This window comes from Plectropomus leopardus, chromosome 17 (assembly GCF_026936395.1).
Source record: "Plectropomus leopardus strain MGB_pleo_1.0 chromosome 17, ASM2693639v1, whole genome shotgun sequence".
NCBI lineage: Eukaryota > Metazoa > Chordata > Actinopteri > Perciformes > Serranidae > Plectropomus > Plectropomus leopardus.
The window spans coordinates 18,827,177-18,845,165 of NC_142192.1; the positions used below are offsets into that span (position 1 = coordinate 18,827,177).

Consider the following 17,989-nt stretch of genomic DNA (forward strand, 5'->3'; position numbering starts at 1 on the left):
TCTGTGTGAATTAATTTATTTTCATGTAACACTTTTCTCTGTTTTCTCTCACTTACATTTGTCAAACAGTTAAAAAAAAATCAATAAAGTTCAACTCAGTTGGCTTTATTGGCAGGACATTTGACATGTGTTGCCAAAGCACAATTACAGTTAAAATACAGTGAAAGGAATTAACAACAGATCACATTAATAAAAATATTAGTAAAATAGAGTTAAATAGGTTAAACTTGTAAAGAAAATAGAAAAATATATGATTAATGTTTGTTTTAGGTTACAGAATCAAGTGTAAGAAAAAAACCTAAAACTCATGGAGAAGAGTAAATAGGGTAAATAAAATCAAAAGGCTGAGTGTGAGCGCCGAAGAGATTAACTCCAGCTGTTATGTTTTGTTGTGTTTGTTGTCACTTTATTATTATTATTATTTTGTCTCAGCACTGCCCCCACCCTCCATAGTGAAAATTAATTTCATCATTTAGAAGAACCCAAGACATGAGGGGCATAATTATATTAAAATGTTTATGTGGACGTTATGTCTCTTACAGAAAATGTTAACTTTAGATTCCCAGTCTTTCATTACATTTTGGTTGAGATTGTCCATGTAGTTATACCTTGACTACTGCACTAAACTGTAAGTATAATATTTGCATATATACATATGTGTGTGTGTGTGTGTGTGTGTGTGTGTGTGTGTGTATACTGTATATATATATATAGTCACCTTCAGTGCTACACAGCTGCAAACATATCTAAGCAGCCATACATCTTTACTGTAGAAAAGCTGCTGGTTTCAACCATTATTTAATATTTAGTGATACTCTGTGACTTTCTTTAGTGTCAAAGAGAAAAAAATATATAACATTCACCTTTCACAAGATTTTTTTTACCTACATGTTTAATATTTTCATGCAACAAACGTACATGTGTCTGTTATCAAAATCCACTATTTCGACAGTGAAAACAAGTTGTTTAATTAAACCAAAACTGGACACAGCTTGATAAAACAAATGCACAACTCTTGATTGTAACAGCGTGAGTTACAGTAATATTAAAAAAAAGTCAATTAAAAATAACAATATTTCAGTCAAGAAACAGGTTTCCATTTATTTCATACCAAGCATGTGATCATATAATTACGACGGAGGATTAGGGCCACATTAAGGGAAAAAATTTAATTATTTACGAGATTAAAGTCATTAGTTACGAGAAAAAACTCATTATTAACGAGAAAAAAAGTCATTATTAACGAGAAAAAAGTCATTATTAACGAGAAAAAAAGTAATTATTAACCAGACTAAACTCATTATTAACGAGAAAAAAAGTCATTATTAACGAGAAGAAAGTCATTATTAACGAGATTAACCTCATTATTAACGAGAATGAAGTAATTATTTATGAGAATAAAGTCATAATATTCAAACCTGCTGCTTTTGGAGACCATTGTCAAAATGAGGGCTACGGAGGATTTGTTCCTTGAGACACAACGAAACCCCTCTGAATAGCCCATATATGCATCCAACGATAACCCTGCAGTTGACCAGTTCAGCCATTTCCCCCTCCAGAAAAGCAGCAACACCCTCCAAGTCCGACTGGTTCTTTCGCCGGAAAAGATGCAATTTCTTGCATATTCTTTTTAAAGTCCTGATACTTATGATAATGTGATGCTGATGTGCCAAAAGATTAAGTATCTCCTTGTTTGTGAAACCTATCCTAAAATACAACTCAACCAAATCCTCCGTAGCCCTCATGTTAACAAGTGTCTCCAAAAGCAGCAGGTTTGAATATTATGATTTTATTCTCATAAATAATGACTTTTTTCTCGTTAATAATGACTTTTTTTCTCGTTAATAATGAGTTTTTTCTCGTTAATAATGAGTTTAATCTCGTAAATAATGACTTTTTTCTCATTAATAATGACTTTTTTCTCGTTAATAATGAGTTTAATCTCGTAAATAATGACTTTTTTCTCATTAATAATGACTTTTTTCTCGTTAATAATGAGTTTAATCTCGTAAATAATGACTTTTTTCTCATTAATAATGACTTTTTTCTCGTTAATAATGAGTTTTTTCTCGTAACTAATGACTTTAATCTCGTAAATAATTAATTTTTTTTTTCCTTAATGTGACCCTAATCCTCCGTCGTACTAATCCTCCGTCGTAACAAACCATTATGAAATTATATATAAAATTGGAGATCCAACTAAAACTTGTAGGAGTTAACTTGCTCCAGGGGGTGGCAGTAATGCTAAAGGTGCAAAAACTGCCAGCAGGCCCGAAGAAGAGGAGGAGGCGGAAGCAGAAATCGGCAGCCGCAGTTTCACGGGGAGCCGGGCTCCACAATTCTCCTTGGATTTTTGCATTAAATTATCAAAACGTCGTACGCAATGAGGTGATTATATTTCAATACATTTATCGCCAAACTCAGTGTAATTTTACCCTCTTAAACAGCCCGTGTATTGACCGTAGCTCGGTGGAATAATCTGACATGCAGCTTGCAGCGTGCATTGTTTGAACGACGGCTACCAGCTAACGTTAGCATGCTAGAGAGGTAGCTTAGCCAATTTATTAGCTTTTTTTTTTAGTATTCTGTGTCGGCAATGTAAGCGTATTTATGTAATCATTTTTTTATTTGTGCAGGATTTTGTATTATAACCGGACAGTGTGTTTATGTTAGATAAATCGCTTAGCCATGTAGCTAACGTAATAATGAATGAATGATGGGGACGTGACGTTACGTTGGCGAGATATTGTTATCCTGTAAACCTGAGCATTCAGTCAAAAATCAGTCTTTTTTTTAACATCACCTCTTTCTATTTGAGCACATTTTTCCCAGTTTGAAAGAGAGTTACAGTCTGGTTTTATTAACCGCAATGACCAACCATTCAGGAGACAGAGGCCTCAAAATTGACCCATATTGGACGTGGATGTTTTCTTTTTTTTTTTTTTTTTAATAATCTGAAAGCTAACAAACTTGGTTTTCCCCGATATCAGTACTTTTTTTAATAATATTCAAACGGGGGAATTTAATTTGTCTTTAACCATTTGAAACCTGGAGAAGGTATTTATTACATTTAGAATAAAGAAGAGAAAAAATGAAAAATATTTAGGAAAAACAAAGCTATTGAAAAACTGTATTTATAATTATCATAATTGCATATTTAACAATATGTTGCAGTATTACAGATTTGGTGATAAGAACTTTTTCCTAGTCTTGCTTGTCTGTTTTTTTTTTTTTTTCATTTTAAGGTAATTTTCTAGGGCTTTTTTTTTTTTTTTACTAGTTTCTTGCTTATTCTCAGGTCATTTCTTCTTTCATTGCTCATTGTCTTCTTCCTATGTTTTTTTTTAAAAACATCAAGACTATTTTCTCAGCTTTCAAAAGGTTAAATCCTAAATTGGAAAAAAGTCATCTCTGTAGTAGACAGATGATGAATCCACAAAGCTGCACTTGATTTTAGGTTTCATCTCAAATAGTTGTTTGCATTTCACATTTGTTTGCCATCGTGACGAGAAAGCAGAAAATTAAAGTGAATCACATAATAAGGAGGCCCATCAACATAATTGCGTAGTGCAGAGTCATGAAAGATGTGCAGAGCTTTAACAGTTCTTATATTTTAAAGTCAGTGGTCACAAAAATGCCTCATTTGTACATTCATATGTTTTAGAAACAAAGATCTGAAATTGTTAGCTTTCTGATGGTCAAAAAAACTATACTCTTGTTCTGTTGGATTGCCCCAGAATTCATTTTTGCACTGGGACTGGGACAAATGGTCCCGTAGCACAGCATCATTACTCATAACGTTACATGAGCATATGTGAGCAGTTCTGACATGTCGCTGTGTTTGTGTGCAGAGGGGACCGCGGCAGGGGCCGGGGAGGCCGCTTTGGGTCCCGTGGAGGTCTGGTCCAGGGGTGAGTCCAGCCACCGAGCTGCTTTTCTTTTTTATTCATTAACATATTAAAGGTATCATGATTGAAACAGCTTAACTGCATTCTAGGTGAATTTAACATCATCATGTTTCCCTACAATGACACAGTATTCTGATTTTTGGCAACTCTCTGAAAACATCCAAAGCTATGTATGTCCTAGACTGAGTTTAAATCAGTCATTGATAGCAGACGGTTTAACACGGGCTGGGTTAAAATGATCATAAAAAAAGAATAAAAAAATGTTTGAGGTAAAGTATAGAAATTTGGCCCAAAGATACCATTAAACCATTTAACTAAGTGCTTAGTTTCCTTTAGTAATTTCTGTTAGCTTTTGTGCATATTTTTTGTAGATGGGCTTTTTATTTGATTAGATGTCTTCTGTTGTTGTGTTTGAGTGTGAATGTAGCTGCTGTAGAAAGCAATTTCCTGTAAGGATCAAAAATAATCCATCTAAAACCTCTATAAAAGACACTATAAGCAATGTGTAAAATGCAGGATGCAACAAAAGTTCTCTACATCATGTTTTTTTTTTTTTCCAGTTAGACTTTTTTAACATATTGTGAGTGTATTAAACCTTTTCGAGCTGTTTCCGAAATCAAACACAATTGTGTTAAACCCTTAATTATATTGAAATGTTGTTGTGACAATAATGACACTAACATTTGTCCATTACACCCACCACTATTTCATTGTGGTATAATATCATTCATCCAACTGTACTCGATGCCTCAAATAGCTTACATCAGATATAATTTTTGTAGCCACTGCTGGAAGTCCGGATTACAAAATTTTAAAACTGTTTATCTTTTCCACTTTCCTGTCTAGGTACCGTCCATTTGTCCCACACATCCCATTTGATTTTTATGTGGTGAGTAAAAAAAGGAAAAAACTACCTTTGGTACATTTTAACATGAGTGTCAACACATAAACTGCATTTAAAGAATAATTTAACAGCAGGATGGAAAGCATTGCTCAGTCGGTTTCACAGCTGACTGCAGCCGAAATCACCAGATGTGGTCGGGTGTAGTCAGAAGGGCTCTCCTTATTTTAGTGTATAATCACCTGAAAATATGAATTGTTGTGTTTTAATTACCTTAGATTGAGCCATTTATATCTGCATAGGGAATGGATCCCTGTCTGCTGAGATTGCCACATTACACTGCCATGTTTCTACAGTAGCCCAAAATGGACAAACCAAACGCCGGCTCTGGACAGGGGCATTTGTGTTTTTGTGTCGGCCACCGTATTTTGCAGCGCCTCCACAACAGTATTAGAAAAACACTTTTTTCTTTTTGTGTGAATCTGCTGTATTCAGTGATTTTTGCTTGAGTTTAAATGCATCTGTTTGTTTTGAAGAGAAAGACACCTCTGTGGATAATTAAGCTGTTAATCCTCCAAATTTTTAAGTTAGCAAAGAATAAAGGGTGAACATGTTTGCAGAGTGGCCCGGACACTCTTAAAAAAAAAAAAAACAAAAGGCTGTTTTTTTATTTCAACATTTGACGAAGATAATTAACTATTTCAAAGGACCAAAAAAAATCATGTTTTGTCAGCATTATCATTAGAGGATTGATCATAAACTTAACTCTGACTGGCATTAAAAAAAAGTTAAAAATTCTTAAATCTTCTTTGCCTTAGGCTTCAGGAACCCTAACCAATACTCAGTCCTACAGTATTGTCATAGTATCGGTATCGGGGTCTTTGGTCAAAAATATCATGATATATGATTTTCTTCATATCGGCCAGCTCTGGAAGCGTCTCCTAATTTAACTAATGTAGTAGTGACACAGTTCAGAGTACTGAAGTTGGCTGTTTTTTTATCACAAGTGTGAGATGGCCTTCCCCAGAGTGAAGCCCGCACCCGACGAGACGGCTTTCAGTGAGTGTCTGCTGAAGAGAAACCAAGACCTGAGCCCCACACCCGCAGAGCAGGTCGGTCGCAAACCTACGCCGACTAGATAACAATCAGCCTCACCAAATTCTGTTGTGGTTTGTTCCTGCAGCGTGTTGCTTACGTTCATTGTCAGAAGCAATGTTTATTTTTTCCCTTCTGTGTTTAGTCCTCCATCTTGTCCCTGGTCACAAAAATCAACAACGTCATCGACAACCTGATTGTTGCACCGGGCAACTTTGAAGTGGTGAGTCGTTTTTCTTTCACTGCGCCATTTAACATCCTCAGTGACTCTGTGACCACTGGTGTTCAGTTTATAAAGATTGTTATGAATTGAAATGTCCTGATAGAAAATCACAGGCTCCGTTATTAACACTTTGCCAGTGTGAACAATGTTGTGTTGTTGTTTTTGGCAGAAATCAAGCCAATATGCTCAATTTTCAAAGCGTTAATAATGCTAATACATATCCTGTCAATCATGGTGTATCCGTCTCCTCACAGCAAATTGAAGAGGTGCGTCAGGTGGGCTCTTATAAGAAGGGCACCATGACGACGGGACACAATGTGGCCGACCTGGTTGTAATCCTCAAGATCCTCCCTACATGTGAGTGATGTGTAGAAAGTGATGCCATCGGCTTAAAATGGAATAGGCTATCATTAGAAAAATCGAAAGTGTGAAAGAAAGCTGCTGCTTATTTAGTAATTTAGTTTCTTGTAATTTGTTGGGGTGGGGGGGTTGCTAATTTTTTTGGTAATTTCTTCTTATGTTCTCATTGCCTTTTACCTATGTTTTCGAAAGACATCAAACCATTTTGCTCAGGTCTCAAAAGGTTAAACAAAATGAAAATATAAGTGGAAATTTCATGTTTAGCTTTGGGTATATGACAGTGCACATTTTGATTTGTCTTTAAAAAAGAATCAAGGTAATACAGTATTCATTTTCCAACTAAACCGTCTCGAGTTGGACGATGTGAATGGCAGCACCCTTCCTTGTTAAATTGTATGTTTATTATATTAAAGGCCTCAGTGGATCAGTCATTCAAAAGAAAAAAAGATCTTTATTCAGAGCCCATGGTGTTTTAGTGTCTGTAGTGCTAAAAGATGTTTTTTTTGTCTTTCACAGTGGAGGCTGTCGCTGCTCTCGGTAACAAAGTAGTGGAGACCCTTCGCACACAGGACCCTACTGAAGGTAACTCAGAGTGAATCATTGATCCCTGAAGTGGCCAACAGTTATCTGGTAATGTCACATTGCTAATCTCATTTTGTGTGTCTGCTGATTTCAGTGCTGTCCATGCTGACCAATGAGACGGGCTTTGAGATCAGTTCAGCTGATGCCACAGTCAAGATCCTCATCACCACCGTCCCTCCCAACCTGCGCAAGCTGGACCCTGAGCTGCACTGTATGTGCTTGTCCACATGTCTACAACACACACAAACATACACACAGCATTTAAGCTTATAGCTCGGTTAACGTCGCCACATCTCCAGTCTAGTCAGGGAAATTGTTTACAGTCATCTCTCTGCTGTCTGTCATAAAAATGCCAAAAGATTAGACTCAAATTTTAGACCATTATGTTCTATTTAAATGGGAAACAAACTTGGTTTCCTTGTGTGAACAGTAGAGCCCATCAGTGCTGGAGGTTTCATTTAGTCACGTTTTGGTTTTAAGTACTAAAGGTGCTGTAACGCTCTTGAAATAGCTTTTTTTCTGTCCCAAAAGTAAACAAGTCACAAATACCAAAAATAACAGAACTCACAGTAGCACTTTTACATGTTGGTCAGTAACATATGAACCCTATGCGATACAAACAAAACACTTTTCTTGGATTTATGTTCTCCTCTCTTTGACTATGGCTATTTTCATGCACTCAGTTTCCCTACAAAACTTTAAGTGTCTTCAGCCTACAAAATTTAACCTAAGCCTCACCAAACTCTCTTAAAAAGTCAGTGCCAGCCGCACAAAAGTTCGTCTTTTTTTCAGATAGGATATGCCGTGCTATGTTGCTACAATTTACATTCAAACTTGTGGGAATTTTGCATATTTTTACATAAATTCTCATGAAACATGTTTGCTTTGAGGGCAAAATACTGGGACATTTGGCCTCAAGGGGGCACCACAAGCCTAATTAATAACTGTTGAGGCTTGTTTGTTTTTTTTAACATGATCTGTCCTTGTCACCACGTGTAATTGTGAATAATTAAAGTGTGGGGAGTTTTTAAATAAAAAACTAAAAGGTTTTGTAAGACTGTAAGCAAAATGTCAAAAATTACAAGGTCAAGGAGACTTCAGTCTTTTTGCAGCACAACTTGAATTTTATAAAGAAACGGAAAAAAACGTATACAGCTGATCAAGCTGCCTTCTGTGAAAACAGAAAAAGCACGTGATCAAATATCAACTAAGATTCTGTCACTTAGTTGCCTATTTCATGCCTGAAATCTTTTCAGAAACATGTTTTAGCTTACTGTTTAACTGTAACAGGCCATCACAGAGTGTCATTGTATACACACGGAAGAGTATTTGCATCTTTCTACTACAGAGCTGGCCCTGTTTTATTTGAGGACTCTCTTTATATTTGTGAAATACTCCTTTTATGGTGTTCATTATGAGCCACAAGGGCCCTTTAAATCTAGATGGGGATGTTTGGGTTAACTTGTGTTTCTTTGTTTCTTCAGTGGACATCAAGGTGCTGCAGAGTGCGCTTGCCGCCATCCGCCACGCCCGCTGGTTTGAGGAGAATGCCTCTCAGTCAACGTAAGAGTCTCTTTTAACACCCATTAAGCCATTAACCCATTAATGCTGTTATCTATCACCACAGCTCCTTCATGCATAGGCACGCTCATAAATTTATTGGATTATTTGATGTTTATAATCTCAAGGGTGAAAGTGTTGATTCGCCTGCTGAAGGACCTGAGGCTGCGCTTCCCTGGCTTTGAACCCCTCACTCCCTGGATCCTGGACCTGCTGGTAAGACCACAAGTCAGCTGCTTCACAAGTCCTGACATGTGACCCAGAAACACGGCCAGATTAACAAACAAAATGTGCCTGCATCTACAACTCAGGCCTCGGATGGCACACTGCGCTAGGTGTTGTAGTTGATATTAGGTGGTAGTGTTGACGCTGGTGTCCGTTGTGTTTCAGGGCCACTCTGCGGTGATGAACAACCCGTCCAGGCAGCCCCTGTCCCTCAACATGGCCTACAGGTCGGTTACCAATCACCTCATTTTATTCTTTGGATACGGTCACTTTTGGTGGGACGTTATTGTGAGATTTGCGTTGGCCTTGTGTGTTTTAAGGCGCTGCCTTCAGATGCTGGCTGCTGGTCTCTTCCTGCCCGGCTCTGTGGGGATCACTGACCCCTGTGAGAGTGGAAACTTCAGGGTGCACACAGTCATGACTCTGGAACAGCAGGTAGGTCCACACTGTATGATGTTTTTCTATAAAAGTTGTACTCCTTATCGCTGCTCTTTTGATGGAGTTGGGGCACCCCCAAAAAACAATTTGTGTTTTTAAATAAGGTTTGAGGTGTTACAAGTCTGACCTGATCAAGTTTTTTTAGCCCCTGATCCGAGTCATTTCATATTGAGTATCTGCTTATACTTAGTCCCAGTCTGATTCTTGTATTTACCTGGATAACAGCTGCACACTTCAAGCACTTTTAAGTTATTAAAATCAATACAGAGTATGTGCTTGACAGTCAAATAGCTCTGCAGTGCAATACAAGAAAAGAAGTGCATTCGAATGGTTCCTCAAGGTTTTTATTTATTTTTGATTTTTTTCAAAAAAAGTAAACAAACTGAAAATATTCTTATATGGCTCTATCACAATTCCACATATACAGCATTTCTTTTTTTTAAGTAAACTTATTGTAGAATTGTCATAAGTACAGAACACTATAAATGAGTAACATAATCATAATTATACTTCAAAGTAGTGTTACAGCTGAAACTCTGACATTCCCAGTCACAGCTAATAAAAATCGGCCACAATTGCACTGCAGCAAACCAGTAAAACTATTCCGCTTAAAGTGGTGTAGCAGCCTGAGTTGAAAATGAAAAAAACTCTGTTTCTACTTACTGGAGCAGCAGCATTACAACAAAACCTGATTATCTACCACAAATCATATGTGACACCTGTGTGACGGTGGACATAAACAAAGGATCTGGAAGGGCGCACGTTCAAAGTAACCGATGCCCTTCAATTAATAAATGCATTGATCCAGCCTGATACTGATCCTTCAGATCCAATCAGGGCATCCATAAATATTTTATCAATCAAAGTGTTACATGAACCTGATGACAGTGTGCTAATGTTGAGGTTTTTTTTTGTGCAGGACATGGTGTGTTTCACAGCTCAAACACTGGTGAGGGTTCTTTCTCATGGAGGCTACAGGAAGATCCTCGGCCTCGAGGGAGACGCCAGCTGTAAGATCATGTCATTCTTCAGTATGAGAAGTATAGACGGGTATCCTGTTTAAAGGTCCAGTGTGTAGGATTTAGTGGCATCTAGCAGTGAACTTGCAGGACTGAAGCTTCCCCCATGTGCCAAACATGTAGGAGAACTAAAGTGGCCAAAATGAAAATGTGAGTGGCCCCAGCTAGAGTTAGTGTTAGATTCATCCGCTCTGGGCTACTGTAGGAACAACACAGCGGACTCTGTGGAAGAATACCTGCTCCGTATGTAAATATCAACAGCTCATTGTAAGGTAACGAAAAGACAACAGATCTTAGTTTAAGGCGATTATAAACTTTTGTTGTCATGAATATTATACACCATTTCTACCACTAGATGCTCATAAATCCAACATAGTCGACCTTAAAAGCATGGGGTTGGAAAGCGTATACATACATACACGCATGCAACGCACACTCGGGCTTATCATCTGAAGCTTCAGTCATAACTTGACACTCGAATTCAAAGTCAGAATTCGAATGCTGACCTTTTTTGTTTAAATTCTAAAGGTCAAAATGTGTTGAAGAAAAAAAAAGAAAAAATCATGCTGTGAATTCTGGAAATGATACATCTAGCAAAATTTTCCACTTTATTCAAAATTTGTTAACATTTACAACATTTAAACAAAAAACCTTTTCACTGCTGTCAACAGCACCCTAAATTACATGTATAACTTACATGTATACATCATAAAAAGTTGATTTGATAACAAAAAGGCAAACGAATCTAATGCAAAAAATCACTATTCGAACTAGCTGTGTATTGCTGTGTGCGGGACATCCATTTGCATGTTGATATATTGAGCTGTGGTTCTCCAAATGGTGCTCGCATACACAAAATGAATAAATAGGACTAATCAGAGTGTTGTGTGTCTTTTGTTGCAGACCTGGCAACAGAGATGTCTACATGGGACGGTGTGATCGTCACTCCATCAGAGAAGGCCTATGAGAAACCTCCAGAGAGGAAGGAGGAGGAAGATGAGGCTCTGGACGAGGGAGGAGACGGAGAGGACGAGAGCATGGAGACCCAGGAGTGATGAGGAGGAGTTCAGGTACAACAGAGGTTTAGCAATTCTGATATTTTACACAGGTCCTATTATATTATACATTATTTCCTAGAAACTGTCGCAAAAATTGAACATACATAACCATGCCACTGTTACTTTGGTAATAAAAAATATTATTTAAGTGACATAACTTAATATGATGGTTTTGAGTTGTGTAGTTGTGTGGACAGTGTCTCTTTTTTATTTTAAGATAGAGGAAATTTCATTCATTTTTAATTCTCTTTTAAAGTTCCGCTTTAAAAACACAAACCACCTCCCACTCTCCCCTGATGCAGGCTTTGAGATCTGCCACTATAATACAGACGCTTGAGTAAACTGACCGTCACAGGTTCACTGACACACTGCTCTCTTTCCACAGTCGATAAGCCTATTGAGGAAGTCCTTTTTAGCGGCTGTGTTGTGTACTATGGATGTTACCTGGACAGAAACACCAGCAGGAAAAATGTCCCACCCGAAAGCCACTGGTCCCCTGACTGGTATCATTTATTTTCAGTTTTTATTATGTTTTTACTTTCCCTTTGTTTGGTTTTTACGTCATTGTTGTAACAGTAACATCCTTAATTAAACTTTTTTAATTTTATTCAGTCTAAGTCTTATTTTTGCCAAAGTCAGAGCCAATCAAAGGTGAAAGTAGACCAAACAGTCCAGTCACACGTGCTCTTTATCGCAAGCGGTAATAATTATCAAAATTGAAGGATTTCAGTACACAAAAACGTAGTTTTGACTGATTCCAAAATGACAACATAGATTTTAGTGATGAAAAGTGAAACGAGTGACACATTATCTGAACTTTAAAAAATGGCATTAGATCATTATTTTTAATAAATATTTACCACCAAATTCTAATCAGTTCATGCTCAAGTCCAAGTGGACATTTGTGCCAAATTTGCAGAAATTTCCTCAAGGCCTTCGTGAGATATGCCATTCAGGAGCGTGAGACGGACGTATGGTCATAGAGACCTTTGACCACCAAATTCTAATCAGTTTATTGTTGGGTCAGAGTGGACGTTCACGCAAAATCTGAAGAAATTCCCTCAAGGCGTTCTTGAGATTGGGTTCACAAGAATGGGAAGGACCCAAAAACATAGCGCTTCTGTCCATGGCTGTTGTCCAGTAAACCTGTCTTTGGCTGCCCCCATCAACTATGTGACTGACACCTTGCATGTTGTTGTGGTCCCATGAGATTATTTACTAATTCTTGGATTCTAAGCATAAAGCATGTTAATAACCAGAAATACACATTCAGTAAAAGTATTTATTGACAGAAGTCAAAAAGATTCACATCCTGACTATCACGTTGTATCCCTAAACCGTCCCAGCTCGCTGTGTATCTCTAAATAGTTTATCCACTCAGGCTGATAATCCTGCTCGCATGTCCACTTAGCGGTTGCACTTCACTGTGCTGTAGAGAACGCTTTGATGCTACTGACCATTACATGGCCAAAGTCACTCAGCTGCTGTACCTGGGAGCTAGCTGTGAAGTCTGTCGAAAAATAGACGGTGAGAGAGGTGTGGGATCATCCTAAACAGAGCCAGTTCAAGAACCAGAACGAATTTGGTGGAAAAGGGGCATTAGTAGCTCCAAAAAATGATAATTCAGGAAGAATGTTGAAAAAAAACAACAAACTCACTTGGTTTTACTCTAATCAAGTTTATATCAAAACGTGGCTAAAATTTCAACTATTTTTTTTAACGCTGCAAAAAAAGTGCAAATTTTTGTGCTTTTCCGTCAACTCCTGTTAATCAAATAGTAAGTGTTTGAGATAAGCAGTGTTGGGAAGTGTTTTTTTTATGTAATAGTTTACAGATTACTAGTTACCCTGTTAAAATGTAAATTCTGAAACTTTTAATTACCTCAAAGTAGTGTAACTTATTACATTTGATTACAATTTGATTATTTTTCTAACATATTTTAAACAGGGCAATAAAGCTGAAAAGACCTTAAAACATACGTGCATACATTTTGTGCTGGAATTTGTCTCAATGGCTTTGCTGACCTGCGTTGTCCAAAAATATTCCAAAAGTAGGCATTCTTATTCTGCAAAAAGATGTAAAGCAACAGAATAAATGTTTTATTCAAATTTTTTTTCCTGAAAAGATTTGTTTTCCTGTGGAACCCCTTTGTATTCACCAACATTTTGATTGGTAACTGTAATTTAATTATATGATCTCTCAGTTACTGTAACTGGTTACATTTATTTTGTAATTTAATTATTGTAAATGGTTACATGTAACTAGATACTCCCAGCAAGGGTTCCTGCACATCCTTAAAAAGTCTTAAGGCATCACATCCATGAGTTTAAATATAAGGCCTTAATTGGCATTAAAATATCTTAAATCAATCTTGAAGTCTTAAACATGCTCGGACATGTGAGGTAGGATTTTTATGAAGCGTTTGTTGTCTGACATTGCATTGCAAAAGCTCAAAATAGTGGGTAACTTTACATAAATAATAATAATTTACCAAGTGTCTCTTGCATTAACATCACCACAAGTCATGTTTTATGTTTCAAGATTTATTTCAAAAATAATATTCTCCATGACCATGAGTAAAGGATGTTGGTTTATGTTTTTTTCCGTAAATATCTGGTACTGCTGATGTAAAATTAGTCTTAAATTTTATTCCAGGTGGCAATAAAAAAAGATTTTAAAAGTATTAAATCCCACTTGCTCTTAACAGTAGGAACCCTGCTCCCAACACCGGCCGTCGTTATGTGAAAACATGTACATTTTTATTTTTCAGCCATCTAAAGTTGTTTATTTTCACCTTTTAAGCCACCAAGTCTTGTGCCTGTCATCGAGTGAGTTTGTATTTTCAGCAGTCTTTCTGTTAAGAGAAGTATTAGATGTCAGGACTGGGTATGCTGATGGTACAGAATTATGATATGTAGAATTAAATCATGAATGAGGGCTAGCTATAGAAATTGTGGGCTCTGTGCATCTCAAGCATGAAGCTGTAACTTTGATCAGTTCAAACATGCAGGTCAGTAATCAGCTGAGAGCAGTTAATCACTACATGGTGCAGAGTCAAACAAACTCCTCATGGATGCGACCTGTTAGCGGATATTTGATGAATTACGAGTCCCTGCCACTACTCCAAAACGTGATCACAGAATGATCTGTGTGTTAGTTTCACATGTCAGTCCTCCTTGTGGCCCCTCAGATGGACCCCTCCACTCTGAGCCGGGGGTCATGGCTTGAGCTTGAGCCAGGGGTGGACCATAGTGAGGATGGAGAGGACGGAGGAGGCCAGGCCACAGGCCCCGACGAAGCCTGACCCTGTGGGGTAAATCCCCAGCCGGTCTAGTGGTATGAAGATGTCACAACTGTTCTTCATCAGGTCCAGCAGCAGCGGCGGGTTGCTGTACAGCACCGTCACCAGCAGGTGGAACTGTCTGCGAAGCGGCGCTAGCATGACGGGCAAAGTGACAGCTCCAGGCGTGGAGGGGGAGGACAGGTGGTCAGCGGGCAGCGTGGTGTTGGGGCTGGGTGAGGGTGGGGATTTGGCGGCTCTTTGACGCTCCTCACACTCAATGAGGAGGCGGAGCTCGTAGACATCTCGAGTCAGGTTGAGGATCAGAGCAAAGAGGTAGTACCTGCAGATTTTAACCACACAGTTAATGATGCTTTGAGGCTCTACAGCAGGGATACTCAACTTGCTTTGCTTAAAATTACAGGAGACCAAGGGCAAGTTGCAGCAGCACCATACATGTTTCAAAGATTTTAGGACGGTTTAGGACTCTCTGTCTCTGATGTTACAAAATCTCTGATTGTAGGACATTTCTGTGATTTTCTGCGTTTCTTGGATTTTATGACAAATTTGATTTGAGGACATTTGTATGACGTTTGTAGGATTTTAGAACATTTCTAGGACTTCAGTATATTTTTCAGATTTTAGGAAATTTCTTGGATTTTACAACATCTCTGATTGTAGGACATTTCTAGGACTTCAAGATATTTCTAGGATTTTAGGACATGACTCTAATTGTAGGACATTTGGGGCTTAGCTAAGACCTCTGGCGTGGGGTGTGGGGATCCTCTACTGGCACTTTTTTGGGATAAATAAGTTCTAAGCAATACGGCAACAGAATTGGTTGCCCTAAGTTCAATATTTTTGGCATGTGCGATCTCATGCGGATGATGCTATCAAACTTATGTTGTTGTGTAATTCCATTTAAAAGGTGTCACATCAACCTCTGTTTGTTAACTTCACAGAGTATAATAATGTTACTTGTAAAAGTGCTTCAGATGCATGTGTCACTAAAACAACGAAAGAAGGAAACTTGCCTGAAAGATCTCTGACTCCATTTTTGCTGGTCCAGTTTGGAGATGAGGCCTGTTTTTCCAGCCCACAGGACATTGTCACAAGCGAAGTACATGGCTCTGTTGAGGTGGCTGATGGTCAGGCAGAGCCTCAGCACGCTGTCAGAAAGGTGTATGGCTCTCTTGGCAGACTCCAGCGCTTCCACTGAGTTGCCCAGACGCAGCACTGTGGGACACAAACACACGTCAACCACAATCCCCTCAGCTTTGATGCTTGGAGAAAAGCTCGAAAGCCTGCTTCACTCACACTTTCTTGTTAGGCTCATGTGTGCTTCCAGCTGACTGACGGTTCTGCGAAGTTCAGCCGCCGCCCCACCTTTCTGCAGAGTGTAGCCCAGCAGGGTGCAGGCATACTGAGCAGCCCTGTAAGTGTACAACACACACGCTCATCAGCTTGTTTGGGTAACGTTTTGGTTGACCCCAAAATCAAAAATATGTATTTTTTCCTGAAGTGTTTTTATCAATCTAGATTTTGTTGTGAATTGCTGAGTATTGGACATATCAGTCATAGAGATGTCTGCCTTCTCCAAAATATAATGAAACTATACTGGAGAGATGGCAGACATCAATCTTCAACATTCAGCAGCTCACAACAAACAATTTTGACCAACACATAGCACTACAGGTAGGGAAATTTTATTTTATTTTTTTAAATTTTGGGGGTAAACTGTGCCTTTAAAGTACTAGTTCTTTACGCAGGTAGTTAACTACAAATTTGTATCTAGATCAGAGTGATCCAAACCCAATGTTGATTTGAAAACAGGCACAAAAGTAAAGTGGATTAGCTGATCAAGGATAGAAAACCAGATTAAATTCATTGAGCAACTGGGCCCTGATAACAAACCCGTCTAACAGGCGATCTTGCTTTATGAAATACCCCTCAGGGGCAAACTCCCCCCTCTGGATGTTTTAGTTGAGCTACAGTTAAAGATCCAGATGCACCAACAGCGTCAAAACAACATGGAGAACTCGCAGATTGTCTCCACACTTCTTGACATTCAGATCAGTCCCCTAAAGTTAGCTGAATGTCAGTCTTAACTTAACTGTGAGCCATAGTGGACTTAACAGACTGATGACAGACTTTAATTACAAAATCCAAAATGTAAACAAACTCAGAGCGACTCAGTTTCAAATGTTAACCTGTAAAGTAGAAATTAACGCTTAAACCATCAAACTGACCAGTTTGTTAGCAGAGACGTTAGCCAACTAGCGACTGTTGACAACTTAAAATTGACACAAACATTTGCTGCTGACCTACAGTGAGATTTCAAACCTTATCGTTATTTATAATAAACATTACCTTATAACTCTCTCCTTGGCTTGGCTCTGGGCGTTAAACCGGACCCAGGAGTCCATACTGGTTTCTTCTTGTCTCTGGCCTGTAACGGCTGCTGCTACACCACTTAGCTGTCCACCTGCTACCTGTTTATACCAGCGACTGCTGAGCTGCGAGTTAGCAGCTAGATGTTGCAAGTATTGTCAAAAACAGTATTTAAAGGAAAGCTGTAATGACAGACTTAAGTATTTACAGTCTCGCTAACCTCGCACACGGATATGGATCCAATCCCTGCAACCTCTTCTTCTTCTTCGTCGTATTTACAGGCAGTCGAAAACTTCAAACTGGTTTTAGGTGCAACACCGCCACCTGCTGGACTGGACCAGAGGCTTGGCGTCAAAGGGAAACTTGTGTCTCTGCTAAAAGTTTCTTGAGGCAATTTAAAATTCCTATAAAAAAAAATATGAAAAAAATGTTCATAATTATGAAAAAAATATAAAATATTATGGAAAATGTTGTTGAACCAATTTAATTTTTACTAGTGTGTGTGTGTATATATATATATATATATATATATATATATATATATATATATATATATATATATATATATATATATATATATATATATATCAAAAGCAACCTTGCCTGTCTGATCTTCAAGCTCGTATCCCTTTGATATGTTGTTTTTAAAAAACAGGTTTAAATTCATAAAATGTATTATTAGTAGTTAACGAGACAGATAGCCAATATTTGTAATCGATATTCAATCATTAAAATTACCATACAGAAAATTTGCAAAATGCTAAATATCAGCCCCAATTATCATCCAGGCTGAGAATCTGTTGACCCTTATTTTGGATAAGTCCTCAATAACTGTTTCTTGAACATACAAATTCCTCTCAAATCGTGTGGACTTTCCTTCATTTGAATTAACTTTTGGATATAATTAGGCAGTAGACGATGTTTTGAGGGTTAATGGAAACTATCACTGAACATTTTACTGTTTGTAAGCACTATGACGTTTGCGGTGGGCGGGGCTTAGCTAAAAGCA

General features: G+C 38.0%; 2 protein-coding genes across 2 annotated transcripts; one reads left to right on the top strand and one right to left on the bottom strand.

Annotated features, from left to right (window-relative positions):
* The first annotated feature begins 2,236 nt into the window (after positions 1-2,236).
* ilf2 (interleukin enhancer binding factor 2) lies at positions 2,237-11,916 on the top strand. Its single transcript, XM_042506551.2, has 15 exons — positions 2,237-2,388; positions 3,852-3,911; positions 4,755-4,797; positions 5,757-5,861; positions 5,990-6,067; positions 6,322-6,424; positions 6,944-7,009; positions 7,104-7,220; positions 8,494-8,572; positions 8,698-8,785; positions 8,960-9,021; positions 9,115-9,229; positions 10,152-10,242; positions 11,155-11,321; positions 11,695-11,916. Exons 1-14 carry the CDS (start codon positions 2,384-2,386, stop codon positions 11,304-11,306), a joined length of 1,164 nt encoding a protein of 387 aa, XP_042362485.1. The 5' UTR covers positions 2,237-2,383; the 3' UTR covers positions 11,307-11,321; positions 11,695-11,916.
* A 661-nt stretch (positions 11,917-12,577) lies between these two features.
* On the bottom strand, positions 12,578-17,265 carry pex11b (peroxisomal biogenesis factor 11 beta). The gene is made up of 4 exons (XM_042506552.2): positions 16,960-17,265; positions 15,907-16,022; positions 15,624-15,825; positions 12,578-14,932 (listed from the first exon to the last, which is right to left on the bottom strand). The coding sequence occupies exons 1-4, from the start codon at positions 17,013-17,015 to the stop codon at positions 14,527-14,529; spliced, it is 780 nt and encodes a 259-aa protein (XP_042362486.1). The 5' UTR covers positions 17,016-17,265; the 3' UTR covers positions 12,578-14,526.
* Positions 17,266-17,989: the final 724 nt, after the last annotated feature.